Below are 24024 nucleotides of genomic sequence, written 5' to 3' on the forward strand. Positions count from 1 at the left end.
GTCCCTCCCTCCCATCAAGAGGCCCAGCCATCACCCGAGGCAGGGCCTGCCTTCCCGACCTGCTGCCCTCCCTGCCACCCAGCGGGGAGGAAATGCGATAATGGGTAACTACGGAATTACAACGGGAGGAGGCCAGTGTGGGAGAGATACACCCGCACCCACCAGACCAGCCCAGCCCAGCCCAGCCCAGCCCACGGGGGAACAGCCTTCCCTCGCAAGGCTGGGAAAGAGTCAGAAAATAGATTTTTGTTTTTCCACCGTGTGCTGGGTATTTATAGACCAGGCCGCAGCGGGAGTTTCCATCCGGGTCACCCGGAGAGAACTGGACCGAGAGCTTCTCCACACCTGACCTGGAGCATTTCTAGGTTGAGTCGACCTGCCCTGTGCTAGGCGCTGGGATGCTGGGCTGGGCCTTGGGCTCGGGTGGGAAGAGGGGCTGAGCTAAGGGAGCAGAGCGGGGTGCAGCCCTTCAGGCAGAGGCCGTGTCCTGGCAGGGCAAGGGCGAGATCAATGTGAATCAATATTAATTGATGACGCTGCCTGTGACGAAGGTGACGGAGACTGGGCTGGAAATAGGATGCTCATCTCTGTCATGCCGGCAGCTAATTGGGCTCATTTCTCACCCTGGGCAGCTCAGCCCTGCCCGGGCGCTGGTGGCATCTTCACCAGCTCAGCCAAAGCTCAGATGACTTGCTTGCAAGCTTCCCCCACCCCTCGGCTCAGATGGGTTCCCTCCAGATGTCCCCGAGCGCACCTGTGCTCAGGGATCCAGCTGCACCACGTGCCAACACTCACCCCGTCCAGCTCTCTAGGGGAGCACCTAGCCGGCTTTGTGGGGGAAGCCCACTCGGCAGCTAACCTTGGATCCAGAGACGCTCTGCCGCGACAACCACCGGGTCTCTCGAGTGCCGAGGGGCCGCCTGAAACCCAGAACTCCCACTCCTAGCCTAGTTCCCCGGCCTAGTCTGAGGGGCACATCCTGCAGAACCTCCCAGGACACCACAGCTCCGGCGGGGCCGCCGACTCCTCCTGGAAGTGGACGGCTGAGGGCAGGGGGTTACCTCCGCCTGGAAGCCCTCCACCAGAATGGCAACGAGCAGGTTGAAGAGCACGTAGTTGCCGAAGGTCATGAGGGCAATGAAGTAAAGAGCAGCCCAGGAAGATGTGGAGGCCATTCCGTTGTAGAGCACCTTGTTCCAGTCCTCCTGGGTCAGGATCTGCCGGCCGAGGATGGGAGTCAGGGCCTTCACCAGGGGCACCCCACCACCCTGCCCACCCTGCCCTGTTACCCTGGCACCTGAAAGACAGTGACGATGGCCCAGAGCAGGGAGTCAAAATTCTTCCGGTCCGGCAGCGTGTCCCCATCCCTCTCAGATGCAAATTTGCAGCCAAAAAGATGCATACCCAGGATGCTGAAGACATAGGAGCCACAGGATGGGGATCAGGGCCCCAGCGAACCCCGCCCCTCAGGCCCTCATCCCGCTGGCACGGACGCCGCACCTGCCTCACCTGAAGATGAAGATGAAAAGCATGAGCAGCATGCAGAAGGTGGCCACGTTGTCCATGGTCTTCATGAGCACCACGAGCTGCCGCTGCAGCGCCGGCAGGAAGCGCACCAGCTTCAGCACCCGCATGAGGCGGAAGGTCCGCAGCACCGACAGGCCGCCCCCCTGCTGGCCCACGATCTCCCACACGCTGCAAGGGGCGGGCGAGGGGCGGGTGGCCTGAGCCTGAGCCCGAGCCCGCTGCACACTCACCCTCCTCCTGCCCCGTCCTTTAGGAGGGCCCAGCAGCACCTGAGGGGCTGGACTGACCAGCACTGAGAAAGCGGGCAGCAAGGGGCCCTCGGGCCTCCAGGCAGGAGCTGGAAGATCTGGGTGACAGCTCCAGCCCTCCCCACCCTCCCCTCTAGGCCAGTCCTCTCCCTCAATCGGCCAAAGCAGCAGCCTCAAATTATGGAATGTTTGCTTTGTTCTCTTCTAATGAAATCTAAAGCCAATTCCAATAAAGCAGTTCTTCTGGCCCAGGGCCTGGGGGATGTGCGGGGCAGTGGAGCGCTTTCCCAAGGTCTCGGAAACCCTAAAGCAAGTTGCCAGCATCTGCGACAGTCTCCAAGCGCTTCGTAAGCGGGGACAGCTGGCTGGGCCTTACACCTCCTCCAACTCCTCTCCAAAGCCAGCTCCCCAGTCCTTGCCCACCCCAGGTCTGCATGGGGTCGAAGACAAGGAGTGGAAACGAGAGCAAAGACTTCAGAGGGGCCCAGCCAAAGCGGACAGGAGGCCACGTTCCGCGTGAGCAAGATGAGGCCTAGGGAGAGGGTGGAGCACAGCGTTGGGGGCATGGAGAATCCTCAGCTGGGGGAGTGTAGAGCCTGTGGGTCAGTGGGGCCTGATTCCAGATCCCTCCACCCCAGAGGAACGGGCTGTGTGGCTCCTCGCCCCAGGCTACCCCGAGGACATTCCTCAGGCAAGAAGCAGCAGAGGGGCCGTCATACCTGATGACAACAATGACACCGTCAAAGATGTTGTAGGGGTTCTTGATGTAGCCGAAGGGACCATACACGAGCAACTTCAGTAGCATCTCCAGGGCAAAGAGGCTGGTGAAGACGATGTTGCTGATTTCCAGGGCGTTGGTGAGCTCCTCAGGCTGGAGGACAGGGTGGGCATAAAGCAGCCAAGGCTTGTCCCTGAGCCCTTCATCCCAGTCCTCCCAAACACCTGGCCACGTGGAGAGGGGGAGAGGGAACAGCAAGCCAGTGGGTGGGAGTGGGGGTGTTGGGAGAGGGGAGTAGTGGTGCTGAATGCTCCACTGATGGGGAGGACCCTCCCCCAAAGGGTCCGCGAGAAGATGCACTCAGGGGTGGCCACTGCACAAAGCCCCCAGCCCCTGGCCATTTCCAGCTCTGAGTCTCAGACCCTGGGGCCACAGGCTCAGGGGAGGCCTATGCTGTGGGTTCTGCCCGCCTCCTACTGTGTGCTCCGAGACCCATCCTGTCCTGTGCTGCCATGTCAGTTCAGCAGGCCCAGGCCAGCAGTGCACTGATGCTGGCCGGTACCAGAGGGTGATTGCCAAGACCTCACACACATACACAGTCACACAGCGACATGCAAATCACACGGGCTCTACGATTACTCTGTGGACTTGGCAGCATTCTCTTGGACAACTGTTGAGATGTTGCTTTCTTCCAGACACGCACACACTGCATACAGGTGCACACAACACACACACATGCATACACGCACACACACATATACATAAACGCACGGACAAGTATACGCACGCAATACCTGCGTGCGCACACACAGAAGCATGTACACACAAACACACTGATGAGCAGACGGGAGACCCCAGGAAGGGTTGTCACAGATGAGGTGGCACCTGGAGCTGCTACCCGAGTCTAGGACACCCAGGTTAATTCTCCGCCTATCCTGTCAGCTCACTGTGTGACTGACCTTCAGCAAGATCCTTAACCTCTCTGGTAATTACTGTTATGTTCCTACCCAGGGTCTGGGATCGGGACTGAGGCTACAACCTAGAGAGGTCATCAGAACTAACGACAAACTTTACTTCATCTGCTATTCCAGTGCAGAATATTAAGTACCTCCTCCCTTTTAACATTAAGTACCTACTGTATAATCCACCAGGTACTGTAAAATCCAGCAGGTAGGCAAAAACACGCCAGGTGTGCTCCCTGCCTCCCAGGAGCTCAGAGTCTAGCTGGAAACAAGTTGTACACACACAAAACAGCTGAATAACCACAAGAGACCTTAGATGCTTTGGTGCCAAAAGAAATTATCCAGACAGTGAATCCAGGAGTCCAGGGGAGAGAAGGTGAGGGAGGAACACACTGGGAAAGCCTTAGTCGGGAGGCAGCACTTGCAGTGAACTCTGAGGGTGAGTGGGGTCTCTCCAGGCAGAGGGAAGGGGAGGGCATCACAGGGTCGAGCCAGAGAATGAGCCATGTCTGGGGAGAAAGGGAGGGGCCTGGCCAGGCTGCAGGCCGCAGCTGCGGAGTGAGATATGAGCGGCTCAGCGGAGCCCACTGCCCACCTGATGAGGCGTCTTGACCACCCAAAAGCCCAAGATCCGTAGCAGCTACTCAAGAAGTTTGAATTAAATAACCAAGTGAAGCCCTTAGTCCCTCAGACACCTCCCCCCGTTTACTCAGCTGCCTCGTCTGGCCGGCTGCCCAGGTAGGTCACCCAAACATGGAGCCAGGCCCTGGGCACCGCCAAATGTATCCTAATGGCCCCAATATGTGTGGCCAGCCTGGGTAGGAGGGGGTAGAGCTGGAAGGCAGGGTCTTCTGATTGACTAGCAGGTGAGGGGCATTTGGGGTCTCAACAGCTGCTTAGAAGGAGAGAAGCTCTCAGCCCACGGATGGATTCTCTCCAAAGACAGGTCTGGGGAGCAGGGCCGGGGTCAGCAGGCAGGGCCGAGAGCCAGCTATCCAGAGAGCGCGTGGCTGTCGTGGGGGCCAGTGTGGCATGGAGCCCGTTGCTCCAGCAGATCTTGAGTGAGATTCTGCTCTCAGACTGTGAGTGGGGGCATGCCCCCTGACCTAGCAAATAGGGTTCACAGGGAGACAGGACCTTCGGTCCCTCCAGCGGGAGCACAGTGCAGGTGGTGGGGAAGGGGCCATGGTCAGGACAATTAAATCCCAGAGCCCAGGGACTTCCCTGGGGGTCCAGTGGTAAAGAATCCGCCTTCCAATGCGGGGGACGCAGGTTTGATCCCCGGTCGGGGAACTAAGATCCCACGTGCCGCGGGGCAACTAAGCCCGCCCGCCGCAACTACTGAGCTCATGCCTCTCAACGAGAGTTTGCGTGCCGCAAACCACAGAGCCCACACACTCTGGAGCCCGCGTGCCACAACTAGAGAGAGAAAACCCGCACGCCACAGCTAGCGAGAAGCCCGTGCGCCACAAAGAAGACTCCGCGTGCTGCAACTAAGACCTGATGCAGCCAAAAAAAAAAGCCCAGGGCTCAGACCCTCCTCCTGACTAAGTGGATCTCCCACTTTCCGCTCCCAGGTGCAGTCCGTTTCAGAAAGCCACGGTCAGTGAACCTGCCTCCCTGTCACTCTGCAGGCTGCCCAGTTGTCCATCCTTGGATTGGATAAAGATCGGATTGGATTGGTAAGCACGGGCCACACTGGTGCGACGCTCTGTGGGTTCCCAGGCTCAACGTGTGTCTCACCTTGTGCCATCCACACAACAGCCCCCCCCACCCTCATTCTGCAGACGAGCACAAGCGGTCATAAGATGGCGCATGACCGGCACAAAGTCATAGGGCAGAGGGAGAGCCGGGGAGCGGGACCCAATCCGCCCTTACTCTGAGTCCGATAATACCAGGCTGTCGGGATCCAAGGGTGCAGTGAGGGGCCTGTGAACCCAGACACGGGGATGGACTGAATATATAATGTGTCTTCTTACATACATAAACTTATATCTCACATGAACGTAGACGTATGAACAAAGAATGAGTTTGAAAGCATAACTGAGGTGCATGTATAATGGGTGAATTTTACGACATATAAATTACACATCAAAAAGAAGCTGCCAGAAACAAAAATTAATAAAGTAGTGAAAGCACTATAGCTTTTGCTATCATGTATTTACTTCATTAGTGAAGGCTTAAAGTACAACTACTACCAGGCGTGTGGAGGAGGGGTGTTCTCACCGTTTCCTGGCGTTGTCTACAGGGCTTACGACAGTCTGTACCTGAGGGCTCACAGATACACACAGACACACACGCTCACCCGCCAGCGCACCGACCAAGAGCCTCATCAGAAGGATGGTGTGGGCTCCCCCAAGGCCTGCGCGTCACTGCCCTCGTAAAGGGGTGGCGGCAAAGCCTGGAGCTGCAGCGCGCCCAGCCAGCCTCCAGGAGGCAGTGGGACCCAAGAAGCAGGTTGAAAGGAGGGCCTGGCACGCTCCCCCTTCCCCCACCCCCGCCTTCCCTCTCTCTCCTCACTGCACACACTTAGGGGCAATGCCTATTCCCTTCCAAGGCTCCGGTATCCCCCATGATCCATGGGAAAAAAGTCCTCCTCCCCCAGACAGCCAGGCCTGTCCAAGTTACTAAATTGGAAGCTGGGAATGTTCTGCAAACGCAGGACGAGGACACAGAGACTCAGTCTTAGCAACACCGTTGCCCCAGGGACCAGAGCCGTGATCACAGCCACTGCAGCTGCAAAGGGACGGGGTGGGAGCCAACTTCTACTAGTGCCCTCCCCGGGCCCTGCACTGCTACTACCTTCCTCCCAGGAGTTCATGTCCTCCCTGCTCACACCAAACAAGGGAGGGATGTGGGCTTCCTTGACGGCAGGGAAACTGAGGCTCTGAGGTGTGGTGACCTGATGGAGGTCACACCGCTCACTTAGAAAGGCGCTGAGCAAGGTGCATCTGTGCGGCCCTCCACACCTGTCCATGCTGCTGCCCCCGCCACACACCCAGACAGCCCACACAGACTCACACAAGCCCACCAGGCTGCCAGGTAGTCCCTTCTCTGGTCTAGACTGCATCCTCCCTCCTGTTCACAAAGGTCAAGGCCCAGTGGGGGCTTCTGCAGTGGAGGCCAGGCAGCCTGAGCTTCTCCCACCCAGAGGCCCCAGGCTCTTCTCTGTGCTGACGCTAACTGTAAATCTCCCATCTCCCATCTCCCAACGCTTCCCCTCCCCTTAGCCTGTCAGCTTGGAGTCACTGGGCCCCAGGTAAGCTGCCCCAGGACCCCCCTGAAACCCAGAGCACCTCCATCCACTAACCCTTAAAGTGCTCATGGTGTACACAGCACTGCTAAGAGGTGGGGTCGAACCTGAATGCAGGAGGCCTGCCAACTCGGAGACTTTGCTCCTGGGTGACCTCAGGCAAGTCCTTTAACCTTGCTGGTTCCCAGTGGCCTCTTCTGTTAAACAGGGTAACACCTCCTTGTGACGAGGCTGCCTTGCCAGATATAGGAGTTAAAGCCTGTGAAAACACCCAGGCCAGAGTCCTGCTCAGGTGGCCCCGTGGGCCCTGACAGTGGCAGCAGTCCTCACATGTGGCAGGACAGAGTGCCTGCAAGGCCGAAGCTAAGCACCACGTGTGGCAGACACCAGAAGGGCCCCAGGAGCTCAGACCGGCTGAGGTCAGTGGGCCAGTGGGGAGGAGGCAGTGGGAGGAGAACTCCCGTGGAAGGCATCCCCGGCCAGGGCGGCGTGAGCAAAGGAGCAGAGGAAGGAATGTGCAGGGCATACTCCAGGACCAAGGATCAAGTGTCTGCCCTGGTCAGAGGGTGGGAGGGACCGCTGCGGAGCGAGGCTGCCAGGTAGGTGGGGCCCAGCCAGAATGGCTTTGACTCGGCTCCACGACTTGACTCAGGCTGGACTCGCCTCTGCCCACGATGCCGCTGTTGAGGCTTCTGGGGGGAGCGGGGAGATGTGCAGAGCAGTGTATTAAGATTAACCTGTTGCAGTAGCGGCAGTGTGCGGATGGCTCGGAGAGACAAAGGGATGGAGACCGATTAGGGGATACTGCAGCGGTCCAGGCGCGAGGCCTGAGAGCCAGCTCTGGCAGACAGGGATGTGCCTTTCGCAGGGAAGGTGCAAGGCGGGGACAAGCCAGACCAGACCTGAGGGGAGGCCTGTACGAGTCACCCCAACCCTGCCAATGGCGCCCCCCATCTCCTCAGCTGCCACCTGTTCCACGGACCCTGAAATCTCTGCTCCCCAGCTCTGACTCCTCAGCTCCCCTCACCTCTGCCTTTGACAGTCCTGCCTGCTGATTCCACACCCAGGAGAGGTGGTGCAGGTGGGCCGCCGCGATGAGGTGAGTGTCACTGGGTCAGTGGGGCCTACCCCCTTCTCCTCCTTCTCCAAGGAGGTGTGGGAAATCAGGGCACGCCTGGGCGGCGGGAGGTTTCTAGGAGACCTCAAAGGCCTCATCCTACAGGCCTTGCTTTTCGCCGTCCCCCGGAAGCACTCTAGCCTGGAACGTCGCCTCTCAGCACGTTCTTCTAGCCCCTCATGCCCGCTGGGCCCATTGTTAGGTGTCACTGTGCTCCAGTGCCCCTCCCCGTGGTCTCCTGTCAGCTCCCCAGAGCCACCCCAAGGAAACACACAAGCCAAGTAAGTGCAAGGCACCCACAGTGCTCACTCAGCCCGCGGAGTCGACCCAAAGCTTCTGTGACTTAAAATTTTGGATCTGTGGCCCCTGCCCCTCACTCGCCTGCACAGTCTCTCGGCCCAGCTGTGGTGGACCATTTAAAGGCTGCCCTCAGGCCACAGACCTCAGAGGGCTCCTCCTGTCTTGCCAGCTCCAGCCCAGGTAAGTCCCCACCCCCTCTGCCTCTCTGCTGCAGCTGTCGAATTGCTGAGCTCTGCTAGTCAGGAACCTGTGTTGACTGGACAGGAGAATGCCCTGCTGGGGGACCGAGGGCTGCTCTGTGCCGGGATTCATCTTCCTCTATTGTTGGACCTCCATCTTTCACCCCCAAGAGCTGCCACAGACACTCTCCCTCTCCTTGGCCCCCATCCCCACTCCCAACCTGGCCTCCTGCTTCATGGGGCTCCACTTCCTGCCCCCAGGCAGCTGTACGTCCTGCAACCTACTCATCTCTCCTCCCTCCTGGAAGGCAGCCAGCCCCTCCTCCACCCCACACCCGCCCACCATGCTCCCCTGGAATCCATTTCATTCCATCAGTTGTCCCTGTTTCCCTCACTTCTCCAATATCACTTCCCCTGCCTAAAAGCAGAAACCTTCGCGTGGATCCGGGCCTATTTACGCCTGAACCCCAGGCCCCACCACTCCAGCTCTCTCCAAGAACCCTCTTCCCAGCCCTCCTCTTCCGGATGCCTGGGCAGGACCTGAGCCTGCTGCAAGCCCCTCCTGCCTGATGACTACCTCCCTCTGCTTCCCTGACCCTGTGCGGGCCACCTCCTGCCCTCTTAGGGCTCTTCTCCCTCTCCCGCTGCCTTTCTGCCCTCAGGCCAACATTCCTGAGTTCAGCAGAGCCCACATCCCCCCTGGTCTCCCACACCCTCCATCTCCCACCTCTCCAGATGTCACTGGGGTGTGGACAATGCAAAACGATCTCCTTCCAAGCCTTGGTTCCTCACCCAGAGAACCAACCTGTCTGACAGCCTTCCCAGGATGGCCCAGGGCCAGCTCAAGTCCAGAACAAACCCTCTCACCTCCTCTCCCAAACCTGCTCCTTTCCCGACCTCCCAGCTCCATCCCTCTCCAGGATTCAGTTTTGGAACCTAGGAGTTATCTAGGATTTATGCCTGCCCTTCATCCCTCTAGCAGCAGGTGCCTGGGCCCACAGACCTTGGCGATGGAATGGCTGTGCCCCCTCCCGCTCGTCCTTTTCCCCCTCCGCCATACTGGGGGCCCTCATTGCCTCTGATCTGAACGATAGAAATAGCCTCCGGGTCCCTCCCCCAAACCAGCCCACACCTAACTGGAAGCTCCAGCTTCCACAGCACTGCTGGACTCACTTCACTGCTGCTCAGACAACTCGGGCTGGGGTGGGGGAGGCAACACGACGGTCCTTCAGAACATCCTATGTCTCCCTGTGCATTCCCAGGCCAGGCGGCCAGAATCCCCCGCAGTCCCTCCACCGGAACCCTCTGCTCCTGGCCTCAGCTACCAATCCCACTTATCTTTCAAGACCACCCTTAAAAGCCACCTCCTTCAGGAAGCCCTCCGAAATCCCCCATCTGGGTGTAGGCATCTGTCCTCTGTCCCCGGAAGTCTCCCTTATGGCATCTGGCATAATCATCCGTGAAGCAGAATGACTTTTCTGCTGGAACCTAGGTTTCTTGGGTGCTCCTGGCACCGCCCCCGCCCCCATTCCATTATTCTATTCTAACGTGCTGTGCACAGGAGGTGCTCCCCACGTTTGCTGAATTGGGGGAGTCTTAGAGCCAGATGACACCTGGAGGAATGTGAGCACCCCTTTTGCTGGCCATCTCCAAAACAGCACCCTTCTCCCTCCCACCTCTGGAGAAACTTTGAAAGTCTGGGACCAGGGCAACTGTGAAAGATCATCCCCCCAGGTCTTGCTTGGCCCTCAGCCCCAGCTCCTCTGCCTGGAGGCCAAGGACTCCCAGGAGGCCCAAGGAATAGGACGGGTGTCTGTAAACCCCTGTCCTCGAAGGCCACACTGGGGTATATCCATGCCTGTGTCTATCTTCTGGGAAAAGGGTCCCAGCTTTCAGCAGAATCCAGAAGGAGCCTGTGAATCCCCTCAAAGTTAAGACCTACCGCATCTGGACTCTCCCCCACCCCACCCCACCCCCAGCTTCCCTTGCCCTGAACAGCTGACTTCACTCACTTATAAATAGAAACCCTCCCTGGACGTGTATCTAGAGTGACAGGATGGGGAAACAAGCAGAATCGTCACCTGCCCTGTCCTCCCCTGGCCTGAAAGGCTGTGTATTCTGGACCTTCCCTCTCTCTCCTCTGCAGGCCAGGAGACCACTGGGCTGTGTGCCCTCCCCACCTCCCCACATGCTGTTGTCCCTCTTCTAGAATATGAGGTTGGCCCCTGCCCTCAGCAGCCCCAAACCAGGAAGGGGGTGATTAGGAAGCTCCTGTGTCCTTAAGACCCCGTTCCCCTGGAGGGGCCTCGCCCCCACGCATACTCAGGCAGGGACAGGTTCCAGGAGACAGCCTCTCTTCTGTGCTCCAACAGCACGCTGGATGTCCCACGGGCACCTTGTGCGCAATGCCCTCCAGCCCAACTCTGCACAAGCCCCAGTGCTTGCCCCTGAAGCAGAAACCTGGGTGTCATCCTCGCCGCCTCGTCCCCACAGATATCCAATTGGTGTTGAGGTCTACAGATTCAGCTACCTGCCAGCTCTCCCCCGCACTCTTCTCTCTGTCTCCAGGGACAGAGATGTATGAACCGGCCAAACCACTGCAGTAGCCCTCTGGTGGGCCTCCCTGCCTCCTGTCTCCCTCTCCCTTCTACTCCCCACGTGGCTTCCGGAGGCCTTTTCATAGAACAGAAACACATATCATCGACCTGCTTAAAACCTTTTTTGGGAACCTGTCACCTTCAGGATAAAATAAATCCAAACTCCTTCCTATGCCTCTCAGGACCTAGCTCTGAGTTTTTTTCCAAACTCATCTCTTGTTACTTGCCCATCCCAGCCCCCACCCAGTGCCCTATTCATTCTGAACTCCTTATAAATCTCTTCATTTTTTGTGTCTGGTGCCTCTGGCCCTCCCCCATGCCGTGCCCTACCCTCCACCCTTCACTAGCTACTTCCCAATCTCCATTCAAACTCAGCTCTTAGGTCACATCCTACCGAAGCCCTCCTTGAATCCTTTCCCCAGTCTGGGTCATGGGTTACTCCTCTGTGCATCCTTTCCAAGCACGTATTACATCAAGTTAGTGTGACGTTTACTTGTCGGTGAGGTCTTTGAGAGGAAGGACAGAGTGCCCCGGCCCAGTGTTGTACTGGAGCGTCTGGCTGTGCACCTCTCTTCCCAACTCCACATGCGGTGACATCACATTGGTAGCTGGAAATCAGCCATAGTGGAAGCGTTTACACCATGGAAATTGGCAAATACTGTAAACACCACAAATCAGGACAATTTTTCCTTTTTAAAGGGCTGGTTGTTAAACATTTACCAGCGTGCCACTGCTTAGGCCCAACTCTGATGCACAGAAAATGTGTGTGGAATGGATGGATGGATGGATGGATGGATAGTTCACAAGCTCCCTGTTCCAGGCACCGCCCCCTAGTGGGTGGGGCACACACAAGCCCACCCTCCATCAGATCACACTTCCTATCTGAAGTTATATTCTTGCTCCCTCCTCAGAGTCCTGTGTCTTTGTCCTCCTCACCAGTCTCTCTGCACAAACTAGCCCTGCCACTTCTCCGCCAGCTGGTGGGTTAAGGGGTGGGAAAAGCAGGAGAGTGTGGACAGCATGGGGCCCACCTCGGGTAGCGTGGGGTATGACAAAATGGGTGCTACCTTGGTCAAGAGGTTGGTAGAGAGCAGCAGGTTTTCCTGTTCTAGACAGGAAAACCGAATGATGGGTAAGATAGGTGACAGTGGGAGAGGACAGGTCTGGAAAGGGCACCAGCAACGGGCTGGGCTCCTCCCCCAGGGAAGCACCAGCAACACCCTCTCCAGTGTCCGACAGTCTAACAGTCCAACACCAAGATCGATGGATACAACTGCCTCATGAAGAGCACTGCAGGAAGCCATGAGCCTCTGGTCCTCGCCTCTGAGCATCTGCAGACGCTCTTCCTTGCTGTGTCTCTCAGCTCTCTTGCTCAGCTGGCTCCTCCTCTCCTTCATCTGAGGCTCCATTGGAGCCTCTGTCTCCTGGTCCCTGCTCCGTCTATCCTTGTTTCCATCAGGGTCTTGGTCTGTCTTTGGCTCCCTCTCTGTATCTGTCTGTGTCACCCCTACATCTCTGTGCCTCCACCTGTCTCTGTCTCCTCCCCGTGAGTCTCCGTCTCCCTCTCTATATCTCTGACCTTCTTGTCTCTGCCTTCCTGTCTTTTTATCTCTCTCCCCCTGGGTCTCCATCTTGCTCTCTGTGCCCCCACCTCCCTATCTCTGTCTCTCCCTCCCTTTCTCTTTCTGTGTCCCTCTGTGTATCCATATCCTCCTCTGTGTCTCTGTCTTTCGGCCTCCATGTCTCCTTGCATCCTTCCCTGCTCCCCTCAGCCTGCTCAGGCTCAGGGACCCAGATGGCGGGACATTCATGCCGCAGTGCCTGCAAGCACAGGGCCACGGCTGCTTCTGGGATTTTCTACCGCTCCCAGCCCCTGAGCCTGCCGGGGCCGCCGTCAGTCCTCTGCCCGGCCTGCTGGTGACTCTCACTCACCCCTATGGGGCCCCCGGCAACCAGGTATTGGGACAAACTCCTCCCTGGGGCAGACACTGTGCCACCACTGAGTGGGGACTCCCTGCTGCTGAGGACTTGGGAGGCTGTCCCCCGCTTTCCTCAGGAACTTGGATAAGGAGATGTTGCAGGCACCGTGACTGGTTGCTATTACTTCTTCCCCAAGGGGGTGTCCTTCCTGATGTCTGACTGAAAGCCCTCTTGCTGCAGCTTCATCGGCCCTCAGTCTCTGTGACTCAGCTTCTTTCCAGCACAGTCAAAGCCTCCACCAGCAGCCGAGGAGGTGCCCCCGGGGGGGAGGGGCATCTGACCACGGCCAGAACTGGGGTAAGGGAGAGGAGGCTGAGATTCAGGCTCGGGAGCTGGCGTAATGGGAGCTTAGGAGCTGCCGCCACCTGGATTGCGGCAGTAGAAAATGCCGCCACAACCAGCCTGACAGAGCAGAGCACCTCTCCCCAGGAGGCTGGCTGAGCAGGCGTGAGCCACACACACCCACGCGCCATGCGCCCAGACACAACACGCCCACCAGAGTGCCGTACTCCCCACCTGCTGACCCTGCAGCCGGTGTCCTGCCCCGCCTCCACCTCACCTCCATAGGAAAGGAACAGGGTATAGCCGGCTGGGTGGGGGTCACTGAGGCAAAAGGAAGGGGCGTCAACATGGTTGATGGCGATGTGGGAGGGGCTGGGGTGCACCCGGCTGGACAGGGCAATTGGGGTAGGAGCTGAGTGGGGTGGACGGTAAGGGAATTCAGAACCCCCTGAAAAGTGAACATCGCACGTTTGCTCCAGCCGGGCTTGGACCTAGGATACCCAGCCTCGACCCAGACCCACTCCCGGCACTGCCCCGTGGCCACGCCCAGCGGAGCCCGGGACCTGCCCCATGGTTGCCCCACCCCTGCCGCACCGGTGCGTAGTACGCGCCCACTCCACACCCTCTGGCTCCACGTGCCTGTACCCATTAGGTTGGGGCAGTACCTGGCTTCGGTCGGCACCAGGGAAGGTCTGGCAGCCCCGACCCTCCCTGAGCCCCAGGACAGTGAGGACAACCAGGGCAGAAGAGCACAGAAGGGCCTGTGAACCGCAGCACCTGCCTGCTGGCCTCCCTCGTTTCCTAAGAATCTGACAAGGGGGCGACCTGGAAGGCCAAACTGGGGGGAAGGGCTGCCTTCTGAAAGGATTCCTGTGGGGGATGAAGCCATAGCCGGTTGTGAGGCCCCGTGGTGCCTGCTCCCACCTCCAGTGTGGGAGTGGGGTCGGTGGGGTTCCCCAGGCCACCCCTCCTGTTCTTGCACAGCTCTGCGAGAGCCTCCTCCGCTCAGCCCAGATCCCACTGCCTGCAGCCGTCAGCTCCGCAAAACAAGCCTGCTTCCTCTTCCACATGACAGCCCTTCAAATATCTGAAGACAGCTCGCCGGTCCCTGCTGAGCCTCCGCTTCTCCTGACTAAACATCCAGGTTCTTAGAACGATTCCTCAAGCGCAATGGTTTCAAGTCCCCTCACCATGCTGGGAGCTCTCTTCCACCCAGAGCCGCCCTCCCCGTTCACAGCACGGCTCCCAGAACAGAGGCCAAGAGCAGATGGCCTCCCTCCCTACCCCGCCCAGGGGCAGGCTCCAGCCCTCCACTCCTCGCCTCCCCCTGCACAGCCCCTGCTGCCTCCAGTCAATCACACCCCTAATTACTGAGTCCGGTGAATGCCCGGGGGCCCAGCCCACCCCCTGTGTGTGACTTGTCCCTCCAAAAAGGCCTTGCCCCCATCTGATGCTCATCGCTCATTTAAATCCTTTAAAGCCCACCTCCTCTCAGAAGCCTTCCCAGACGAAACCCACCCAGCTCAGACCCTGCCCCTGCCCTGGGCAACCTCCACACTCAGAGACTGTATGACATTCACTGGCTTTCACGCTCCAAAGAGACCCCCGCATTGGTGCATCTCCCTCCTGTCCTCCTCCCTGCCATGCAAGCTAGCAGCATGGAGAGGAGACCGAACACGGGGTGGGAGGGGAGGAAGGCAGAGGGTCCCCAGCCCAGGGACCGTGCCCTTGCCCGTGTCCCTACCTGCTCGTGGTATTCGATGCCCATGCTGAGTGTGTTGACCAGGATAGCAATCATGATTCCCCGACCAAAGTACTTGCTGTCCACAATCTTCCGAAAGGTGTCACAGACCAGCCTCCAGAAGGCCAGCACGGAGTTGGGCTCCACGTCCAGCCCCAGGCTCCGTCGACGCCAGCTGTGGGGATTCTGACGGTCACCGTGCTGGGCGTCCTGTGTGAACTCATAAACTGCCTCGCTGTCTGAGTCAGGCATCTCGTGGCCGGCGAGCTCCACCTCCCCTGCCCCAGTCCGGACACAGTAGGGACAGCTGTCTGGGCCACAGGCTCCACTGTCTGCCTTCAAGCAAGGGCTGGAGATCTTGCAAGAGCTTTGGCAGGCGCCTGGGACAGGAGAGTAGAGGTTAGAGACTCCAGGGTTTCCAACTTGGGGTCACCCTTCCCTCAGAGTGTGTATAAAATGAGTAGGGGAGTCTGGGATTCTTTCAGTGATGGGGGTGCTAGGCACTTGGTGGGCAGGGATGCTGAACGACTTGCCATGTGGGCAATCCTGAGTAAGAGAATGCCCCCAAATGCCAATAGCATCCTACGGACAGTCACTGCTGGTTGTCCTAGGGTTCGTGCAGTTGACCTAGGAGCCTTCAGGAAGGAGCCTAGACCATCTTTCCTTCCCAGGGAAGCCGGCCCTGCATTAACACTGCTTTAAGTAGCATTTTCCAAGGGATCCTTAAGACACGCACCCATACGTGTGTATTCATGTATGTTCTCACACCAGACACACGCACATGTGCGCTAGACACATACTCGCATACATACATGTACTGTGTACACACGCATACAGTTTAGGAGTCACATACACACGCACAGCCAAACACAAGTGTGCACAGACCCATACATATCACACGGTGCACGTGTGCCAGGCATGTGCACACATGGGCGCGCATACACACCGGACAAGAGCACCACCCCGTGTGCACGGACACGCACCTATACACGTCAGACACGTGTGGACACGTGCACATATGAACACCAGACGTGTGCGTGCAGACGGGCACACACACACACCAGACACCTTCATGCGCGCACACACACACCCACACACACACACACACACACACACCCCAGACTGCGATGTTCACGTACACGGTGACCTATCCCAAGACGCCAATGTCGATTTAAATACAGCTTTGACCATAGACTGTGAGAGCTGAAAGAAACCTCAGAGACTACCCAGAGGAAGCATGGATTTGAAGACGCCTGGCTCGGGGCCCAGCCCTTCCGCCTGCATGCAGGAGGACATCGGTAAACACCACTGACAGCTATGATGGTCCCAGCCCTGCCTTTTACACAGAAGGAAATAGAACTATGCGTGTGTGCGGCTGGCTGGCGCCCCTTGGCAGGGTAGTAGAAGAGCTGGCACAAGAACCCTTCCCACTGCATTCTGTGATGGCACCTTCCTGTCCCAGCCCACATTCCCACATAACAGCCCACAAATATCCCACTTCTCCCACGTGCCACATCCTTCCTGAAACACAGGCCCTGGGCTTCGGCTACAGTGAGTCTGTCTGTGGAGGAGGGTGTGCCACCCCTGCCTGACTGGGGGATGCCCCCAGGTGCAAGCATCTCCCTTCCCCACGACACTGGGTGTTCCACCCATCAGCCTAGCAGCCCCTGAGGACTTTCTGCACCAAGCCCCAGGTCTCCCTACGGGGACGGAGTGACACTCACGTTTCCAAGAGTGACCTTAGCATGGGACGTGGTGCTCACCACAATCACACACCATTTCCCCTCTGAACCTGCAACAAGGACTATAGAGCGTGGGCCTCAGAGTCAGAGGGCCCTGACTCCACCCCTCACCAATGGCACAGCCTCGGGCAAGTCACACAACGTCTCGGAGCCTCCTTTGTCTCATCAGTAAAATGGGGATGATAAAGTTTATCACTTAAACTGATGAGAGGCTCCAGTGGGGTTTTGCCTGAGAAGCCTGTGACAGGCACACAGCAATCCGTCAACAACTGCAAACAGCATAGAGCAGAGCACATAGCACGTGCTCATTACACGACAGCTGTTGTTATTTACTACAGTGTAGGAATTACGATTCCCATTTTAACAGATGAGAAAATTAGGGCTCAAAGAAGCGATGTGACTCGCTGAAGGTCCCAACGCCAAGAGTGGCAGAAAGGGAATCCAAGCCCTGTCCTTCTGACTCCAGACGCCCCAGTCCTGGCTGGGATGGGATATCACCCGGTCCCTGGGTGAGGGGCACCAACGTGCCTCCACCCAGAGTTCTCACCTGTACTCTGTGTCTCCAGCAGCTTGTGCATAGAGCTGTAGGGCCTGGGTGGGATGTTGAGGCTGGTGAGGGTGGGGGGTCCAGAGGTGGGGGCCACCTCCATTAGCGCCTTCTCTTTCAGCATCTCTGGTGGAGGGCTGGTGTGCATGGTGGGGTACACCTTCCCACTGCCCACGGTCCTGCCCGATGCTTCAGATGGCGACCTGGGAGGGGGTGCCTGGCAGCGGACTGGCTCCAAGTGGCAGTCAGCGTGGTAGAAGCTGTGCACAGACTCTGCACCCCCCGGAGGGCCCCCGGAGAGGGCGAGTGTCGAGGGTGGTGGCAGCGCGAGCCGGCGAGATCCATTAGCATCCTTGTCCTGGATCTGTGGGCTGGCCCGGGGGACCCGCAGCGTCCCGTTGCCCAGGTGGTAGTGGTGGTGATGGTGGTGGTGATGGTGCACCAGGTGGTGGACAGACGGACGGCGGTGGGAGCGAGGGCAGCTGCCGCTGGGCTGGGGTTCCTGGCTCCCGCGGGGAGCTGGGCTGCTCAGCAGCCCGGCCCGCACGCCCGCTGCCCGGGAGACCTGGGCCAGCCTTCGGGCTGCTTTCCGGAGGATGTACACGAGGTACTTGAGCAGCTCCTCATAGCAGCTGCCCGGCTCGGAGAAGCTGGCCAGGGTGCTGGCGTTGGAAAGGAACCGCACGCGCTGCTCCCGCATCAGCTGGCTCTCCCGTTGCTTGGTCTCTGAGAACTGCGTGGCGATCACCACGAGACACAGGTTGATCATGAAGAAGGAGCCCACCTGTGGGGGTGGGGACAACAAGAGGAGACAGCCTGAAGGAGAGGGAGTCACAGCGCCGGCCACCGTACAGACCGCTCCCTCCGCGCCAGGCGCTGGGCTCGGTAATTGTCCAAGCACCATCCTGTTTTATTCTCAGAACAGTCTCAAGAGGGGGCACCTTTATTGTCTCCATCTGACACGTGAGGAAACTGGGGCTCAGAGAGGTTGAGGAATTTGCCCACGATCACTCAGCTCACGCACAGCAAAGCTTAGACCTGAACCAGCCTCTATGGAATTCCAAGGCACTGCCATCGATCAGGAGGTTACCTGGCAAGGATATCTCCCAAACTCGCTGCCCCTAATCACGCCCATCCTCCGAGATTCTGAGCACCCCCTCCCCGATTCCCATTAGGAGTTAGGTAAGGCTGTGGAAATGACTGCTACCTTGGGCACGTGGGGCTTTCACGTTGGGTTGCGCTTTTGAGATCTTGGCAAAAACGTTGTTCACAAAACTCCTGCTTCTAGTCCCGAGTCTAGCTGCGGAAGCTTGAGTGCGACCCTTAACCACGGGACCTCAGTATCCTCGTGACCACTGGCCTTGGCCTTTCCCCTCCCCCAGCTGGGTAATGGGCTGAACACTGAACCCTGCAGACTAGCCAGTTTGCCACTCTGACTTGGCCACACTCCCCCATCTCCACCTCCATGCCTCAGTTTCCCCCGGGGCTTCTGGGGTGGCAATTCCTTGGATAACAAACCAGCATGAAGGTAATGAATATTTATGGTGACAAAGCAGATTTTTTTCCCCGAGCTTGTGTCCTAGTAATTATGATAATTAGCTTCACTAGTGTGATTCCAGAGAGCTGTTTGGAAAGATTTTTCATGGGGTGTGTGGGAGGGTGGAAACAAGGCCCCTTACCTCTCTGTCTGCTTCCTTCCCACTCCCCAAGCCCAGGGAGAGCTGAGTGGTGAAAAGATCCCGTGAAAAGGTCACAAAACCACTTCCCAGAGGTGCTGGCCTTGCCACCCAGGTGATGGTGGGGGGAAGGGAACAGGCCCCTACCCTTCCATACCAGGGATGGTTGGGGGTGGGGCGCCGTTCTTTCTCAGGGACACCTCTCACTCACCGAGAGGTCTTTATTCTGACTCTCTGGGGCCTGCCTAAGTCCTGAGGAGATCTTAGTCTCTTTCTCTCAATATCTGTCCCTCTGTCTGGCTCTGTCACTGGCCTCTTGGTGACACGGAAAAAGGGCTGGATTTGGAGTCGGTAGCCTGGGGTTGAATTCTCAGCTCCAGTGACCAAGCCCTCTGAAGCTCAGAGTTCTTATTTAGGAGATGAGGCCACAGTCCCTGCACCTGCCACCTCACAGGGGGCTCTGAGGATTAAGCAGGCAGCAGACGTGACAGCGCACTTCAGCAGCGACGCTCAACCCAGCAAGACTAATCCACAGCGCATGCAAAGCACCTGCCGGGGTCAGACAAATGAGGAAATGTCAGCTTCCTCATCTGTAAGATGGAGACAACAGCAGGATCTTGGTGAGGATTAAATGCACCAGCACATAAAAAAGTGCTCAGAGCAGGGACTGGCACATAGTAAGTGCTGAGTAAATATTAGCTATAAGTGGTAGCAATTAAATTATTAATCATGAACGGTAGTGATTAAATATTGCTACTTTTTGCCTCTTGTCTTCTGTCCTCATAAAGTCTTGGAACTTCTGAGCTGGAACAAGAGATCACGCAGTGTTTCTCAACACCAAATGATGGGAATTTGGGGTGGAACAATTCTTCGTTGGCAGGACTGTCATTTCAGGGTGCCTGTTATCTACACCCTACCCCCCAGCAAAATGCCGGTAGTGCTCCCCTAGTTCTTGTAAAAAACAGGACCACCCTTTGCCATTTCCAAATGCCCCCCTGGGAGAGGCGGCATCACCCCGGGTTGACGACCACCCATTTTAATGATGAGGAAACGGATGCCCAGGGTGGGGCTGGGGGGCCTCATAGGGAATGACTTGCCCAAGATTTTAAGTGTTAGTAAGTGATAGCACTTGACCTTGGATTACCTCCGGACTCCTCATGACAGGTGCCTTCTGCCTGTGTCTCTATGGGACTTTTTCTGAGAGCTAGAACTTCAGACCAAGCAAGTCCCCTCTCTGGACTCCCCCCCACCCATTTCCCCAGGATCCCCCATCCCCGCAGGGGCCTGAGGAATCACTCACGATGATAAGGAGGATGAAGTAGATGAAGTTGTAGAAGGAGTGGGCATCCATCACAAAGTACATGATGTCGACCCAGCCCTCCAGCGTGATGACCTGGGGAGGTTGCAGAGGGGCAGGCTGTTTCTGGGCCCCCTAAAGCCTCCTGCAGTCTCCTCTAGAGGTCCTGACCCCATCCCAACCCCAAGGACAAGCGCTCCAAGCCGGGACTGTGTTCTGGGGACTCTCCCGGTGCCCAGGCTGCCCCACCTGGAAGATGGCAATCCAGGCATAGCCGATGTTGTCGAAGTTGATGGCGCCCTTGAAGGGGTTGTGCTCCCCTGCAGAGCAGTTGGTGTAGTACTGGTTCCAGTTGACACAGGTAGTGTTGCTGGAGCTGTTGTAGGCCTCGTAGTCCAGGCCACAGGGCAGGCCGCCACCCCCGTCCCCGCGCAGCGTGGGCACACTCCTGCAGGAGCGCATGCCGTTCTCGCGAGGCTGGGAGCAGATGAAGGGGTTCTCATCCTCGTTCTCGGTCTGGTAGTAGCGCTCCAGGTCCACGCTCAGGGGGCTGCGGAGGAAACAGGGATGAGGCTGAGAGCAGGGTTCTCGGGGGACAGGGCCCAGGAAGGGAGAGCTGGGTGGATGAACTGAGGCACACAGGGCGAGCACTGGGAAGGGGCAGGGATGCATGGGTGCAGAGGGGGTGCGCCAGGAGCATGCAGATGGTGGGTGAAACTCCAGAGTCGGGACGTGGGAAGTCTCCATCCTAGAGCAGAGGCTCCCAACGTGGCTGCACTTTAGGCTCACTGAGGAGCTTTTAAAAATCCCCACGCCCAGGCTGAACCCCACACCCATGAAATCGAAATGGGCAGTGGGGAGAATGAAGGCCTTGCCGTTGTTTAAACTCCCCAGGTGACTCCAGTGTGTAGCCAAGATTGATAACCAGATATGTCACTAATAAGAAAACAGATATGTCACCCGCAACAGGAACTGAGGGAGGTCCCAGCCCCACAGCCACTCCCAGGTCACCTCCCGGCCCACGTGCCACTCACAGGCTGAAATTCTCGGGCAGGAAGCATCGGTTACGAAGCAGCCCTGCCCACAGCTGGACGCCAACGATGCCAAAGATGAAGAAGACGAAGAAGCACAGCAGCAGGACGTTGCCCAGCATGGGCAGCGTGTCCAGCAGCAGCGTGACGAGGATCCGCATGCCTGTGGGGGCAGAAGCCACGCTGGGGGTGCCAGGCTAGCCGGGCTAGGCTGGCTGCCAGGGGCCTGGCAGCACTCCCAGAGGGGGCCACCGGGGCCTCTGAGGCTGAGACAGCCCTGCTCAAGCTGGAGGGAGACCAACAGACACTGCTAACTCTGCAGGCAGCCCTCGCAGCCCCTAATCCCTACCCACTATCCCTCTTGGCCTGCCCATACCAGTCAGAGCACAGTACCACCAAGGACGAGCAGGGTGGCCGCAGTTTCCAAAGCATTCTCCAGCACCGCATCCCACTTAACTCTCCCAACTTCATCACGGAGCTGATATCACCTCAATTTGCGGACGAGGGTTGAGGCTCAGAGAACTAACGTGACTTGTCCAGTACCACAGAGCTGCTAAGTGTAGGTGCCAGGACTTGACAGGCTCTCTGCTTCCGCATCCCACTCCCCAATACACACGCGCACACACACACACACACACACACACACACACACACACACACTCCCACCCTACATCCTAATCACCTGACCTTTCTAAGTTACAGACGCCAAAGTCATTGGGGAAACCAAGGCAGAGAACTCCAGCAAGGGTGTTAGCAGGCAGGAATTTCCCTTTGAGAGCCAAGCCCTCCGCAGGGGCCAAGATGCCCTGCACTTCACCATGGGGCTGAGCCCCCTCCCTGAGTCTAGTCTCTGCTTGGTCCAGATCCTCACATCAGGACCTGAGGACACACAGGGGGCCGTCAGTTAACAACCCCTTCCACGGGGAAAGCCACCACAAACCTGCCCCTAAGATGCTGTTAGGGATACTGCCCTCCCTCCCCACTCCAGATCTAGGACATCTAAACTAGCCCCCAGGCCACCAAACCCTTGTCAAGCACACAGACCTCTTGGGGCTAGTTTCGGCCCCCAAAGTGACACTCGTGGCCCCCTGACCCCTCCAGGGAAAAAGCTTCTAAGCAGCTGCTAACCACTGTTCCTGGTGAGCGAAGTGGCCCTGCCCCGCCCCTGCCACTCAGTCCCTCTCCTCTCTCCCCTCTCCCAGCCCCCTTCAGCTCCTCTGTGCTCCAGCTGAGATCAATTCCTCAGGGTTTGCATTAAGGGAATTACACCCGTAGTTAGAGGCCTATAAATCTGCCAGCGATCACCTAGGGCGCGAGAGGAGGGAAGACATGCCTCTCATCTGGGGTTCCTGTTAACACCGACAGACACCAAGGCCTGGAGGACACATTGAGCAGCTCTGCCCACCCAGACACACACACACACACACACACACACACACACACACACACACACCCCACAGGCACACACATCAGACACTGAGCCCCAGAAACATGCCCCCACCCCCACCCCACTCCTGGGATGGCAGCAGAGGCCATCTGCAGCTTGTGTAGGTTGGGGAGTTGCAAAGGGGGCCTGAGAAAGGGTGGGGGGCGGGATGCAAGGGGAGCTGGAGCTGCCAAAGCCTGGCTGGCTCAGAGACTAATGCGGTTTAATTTAGATAATTGTCCCAGCAGTCAGTCGCTGCAGAGGCTTGGCAGGGTGTGGGACGAGGAAGGGGACACAGCGGGAGGATGAGGTGTGCAGCGGCCTTGTCTTGAGAGAAGTCATGCTCGGTGTGGCCGCTGCTGTCTCACCAATGAGAACCAGACCGCATGAGAGGCGGTTCTGGCTAGAAAAGGCCATCCCACTTTGCACCCACTCCTCCTGGCCTGCCAGCCTATCCACCCTGCTTCCACCGCCCCTATTCCACCGGAGGGAGAGTGATCTAGCTGAAGGGAAGGGGTCATCTGAGACATTCCTGAGACTCTGACCTAAAATCAGGCTGAAATGAGGGAGAAGGGGCCGCAGCCCGGGTGGGGGCTCCCTTGGGCTCCAGCGACCCAGCTCCCCACTGAGCCCTTGTCTCAGGGGGCCTGCCTCAGTGTTCCAGGCCCGCATGAGGCCTGTGAGTGGCCAGGAGGTAGGGGTGGGGTCTGAGATTCCCATGTCTCCTCTTGGGGTTCTCCGCCCAGGGGCCGAGGGCTGAGGGGTCACTCACTGGGCACCCGGTTAATGGCCCTGAGCGGTCGCAGCACACGGACTGTCCTGACAGCTGAGAAGCTGACGTTCTGCAGGTCCAGCGAGTACTCCAGCATCCTGCAGGGAGGGGCCCAAAGGGAGGCCCTTTGAGTCTGAGGCCGCCGTGGGGGTCAAAAGAGGTCAATGAGGAATCTTGCTGTGGGGGGGCAGGAATCCTCCCCCTCCACCAAGGGACCCTGAAAAGCCAGCTCTCTCCCTGGGGGCAAGGCCACCCCTAAGCCAAGGACAGACTCCTTATCAGAGAATGAACAGAGGAGGGTGTGGATGGAGGGGCCTTGGAATTCAGAGAAGTACTGGCTCAAGCGCTATAGGACAGCCCCGGATCCTTGGTGGACAGCCAGGGAGAACGTAGCACTGTAGATGGGCTGGGGGAGGGGGCCGGGCCTAGAACTGGCCCTGGGGAAGGGACCGATCTGATCCGTCGCTCTCCTGCTCCAAACCCAGGCCCTCACCCTGCAATGACGATGAAAAAGTCAAGCCGGTTCCAAGTGTCTCCCAGGTAACACTTTTTCCCAAAGATGCCCAGGGCCACCATCTTCACCACCATCTCCACAGCGAAGAAGGCAAAGATGAAGTCGTCAAAGGCCT

At 58.1% G+C, this 24024-nt stretch overlaps 1 protein-coding gene across 7 annotated transcripts in view; it reads right to left on the reverse strand.

The window, feature by feature from the left end:
* Positions 1 to 24024, reverse strand: part of CACNA1G (calcium voltage-gated channel subunit alpha1 G) — a 63021-nt gene that overhangs the window by 30595 nt on the left and 8402 nt on the right. For all 7 annotated transcript variants that reach the window (XR_004347377.1, XM_032615916.1, XM_032615918.1 and 4 more), the window contains exons 3-13: positions 23889 to 24022; positions 23396 to 23493; positions 21201 to 21360; positions 20416 to 20716; positions 20170 to 20262; positions 17194 to 17977; positions 14908 to 15284; positions 2495 to 2646; positions 1510 to 1695; positions 1298 to 1412; positions 1062 to 1217 (exon numbers count right to left, since the gene is read on the reverse strand). Coding sequence is in view for 6 of the 7 variants with exons in the window: in XM_032615916.1 (XP_032471807.1) it covers positions 1062 to 1217; positions 1298 to 1412; positions 1510 to 1695; positions 2495 to 2646; positions 14908 to 15284; positions 17194 to 17977; positions 20170 to 20262; positions 20416 to 20716; positions 21201 to 21360; positions 23396 to 23493; positions 23889 to 24022 (2556 nt within the window). In the remaining variant the exon portion in view is untranslated. The remainder of the gene's footprint in view (positions 1 to 1061; positions 1218 to 1297; positions 1413 to 1509; positions 1696 to 2494; positions 2647 to 14907; positions 15285 to 17193; positions 17978 to 20169; positions 20263 to 20415; positions 20717 to 21200; positions 21361 to 23395; positions 23494 to 23888; positions 24023 to 24024) is intronic.

Source organism: Phocoena sinus, chromosome 20 (assembly GCF_008692025.1).
Source record: "Phocoena sinus isolate mPhoSin1 chromosome 20, mPhoSin1.pri, whole genome shotgun sequence".
Lineage (NCBI taxonomy): Eukaryota > Metazoa > Chordata > Mammalia > Artiodactyla > Phocoenidae > Phocoena > Phocoena sinus.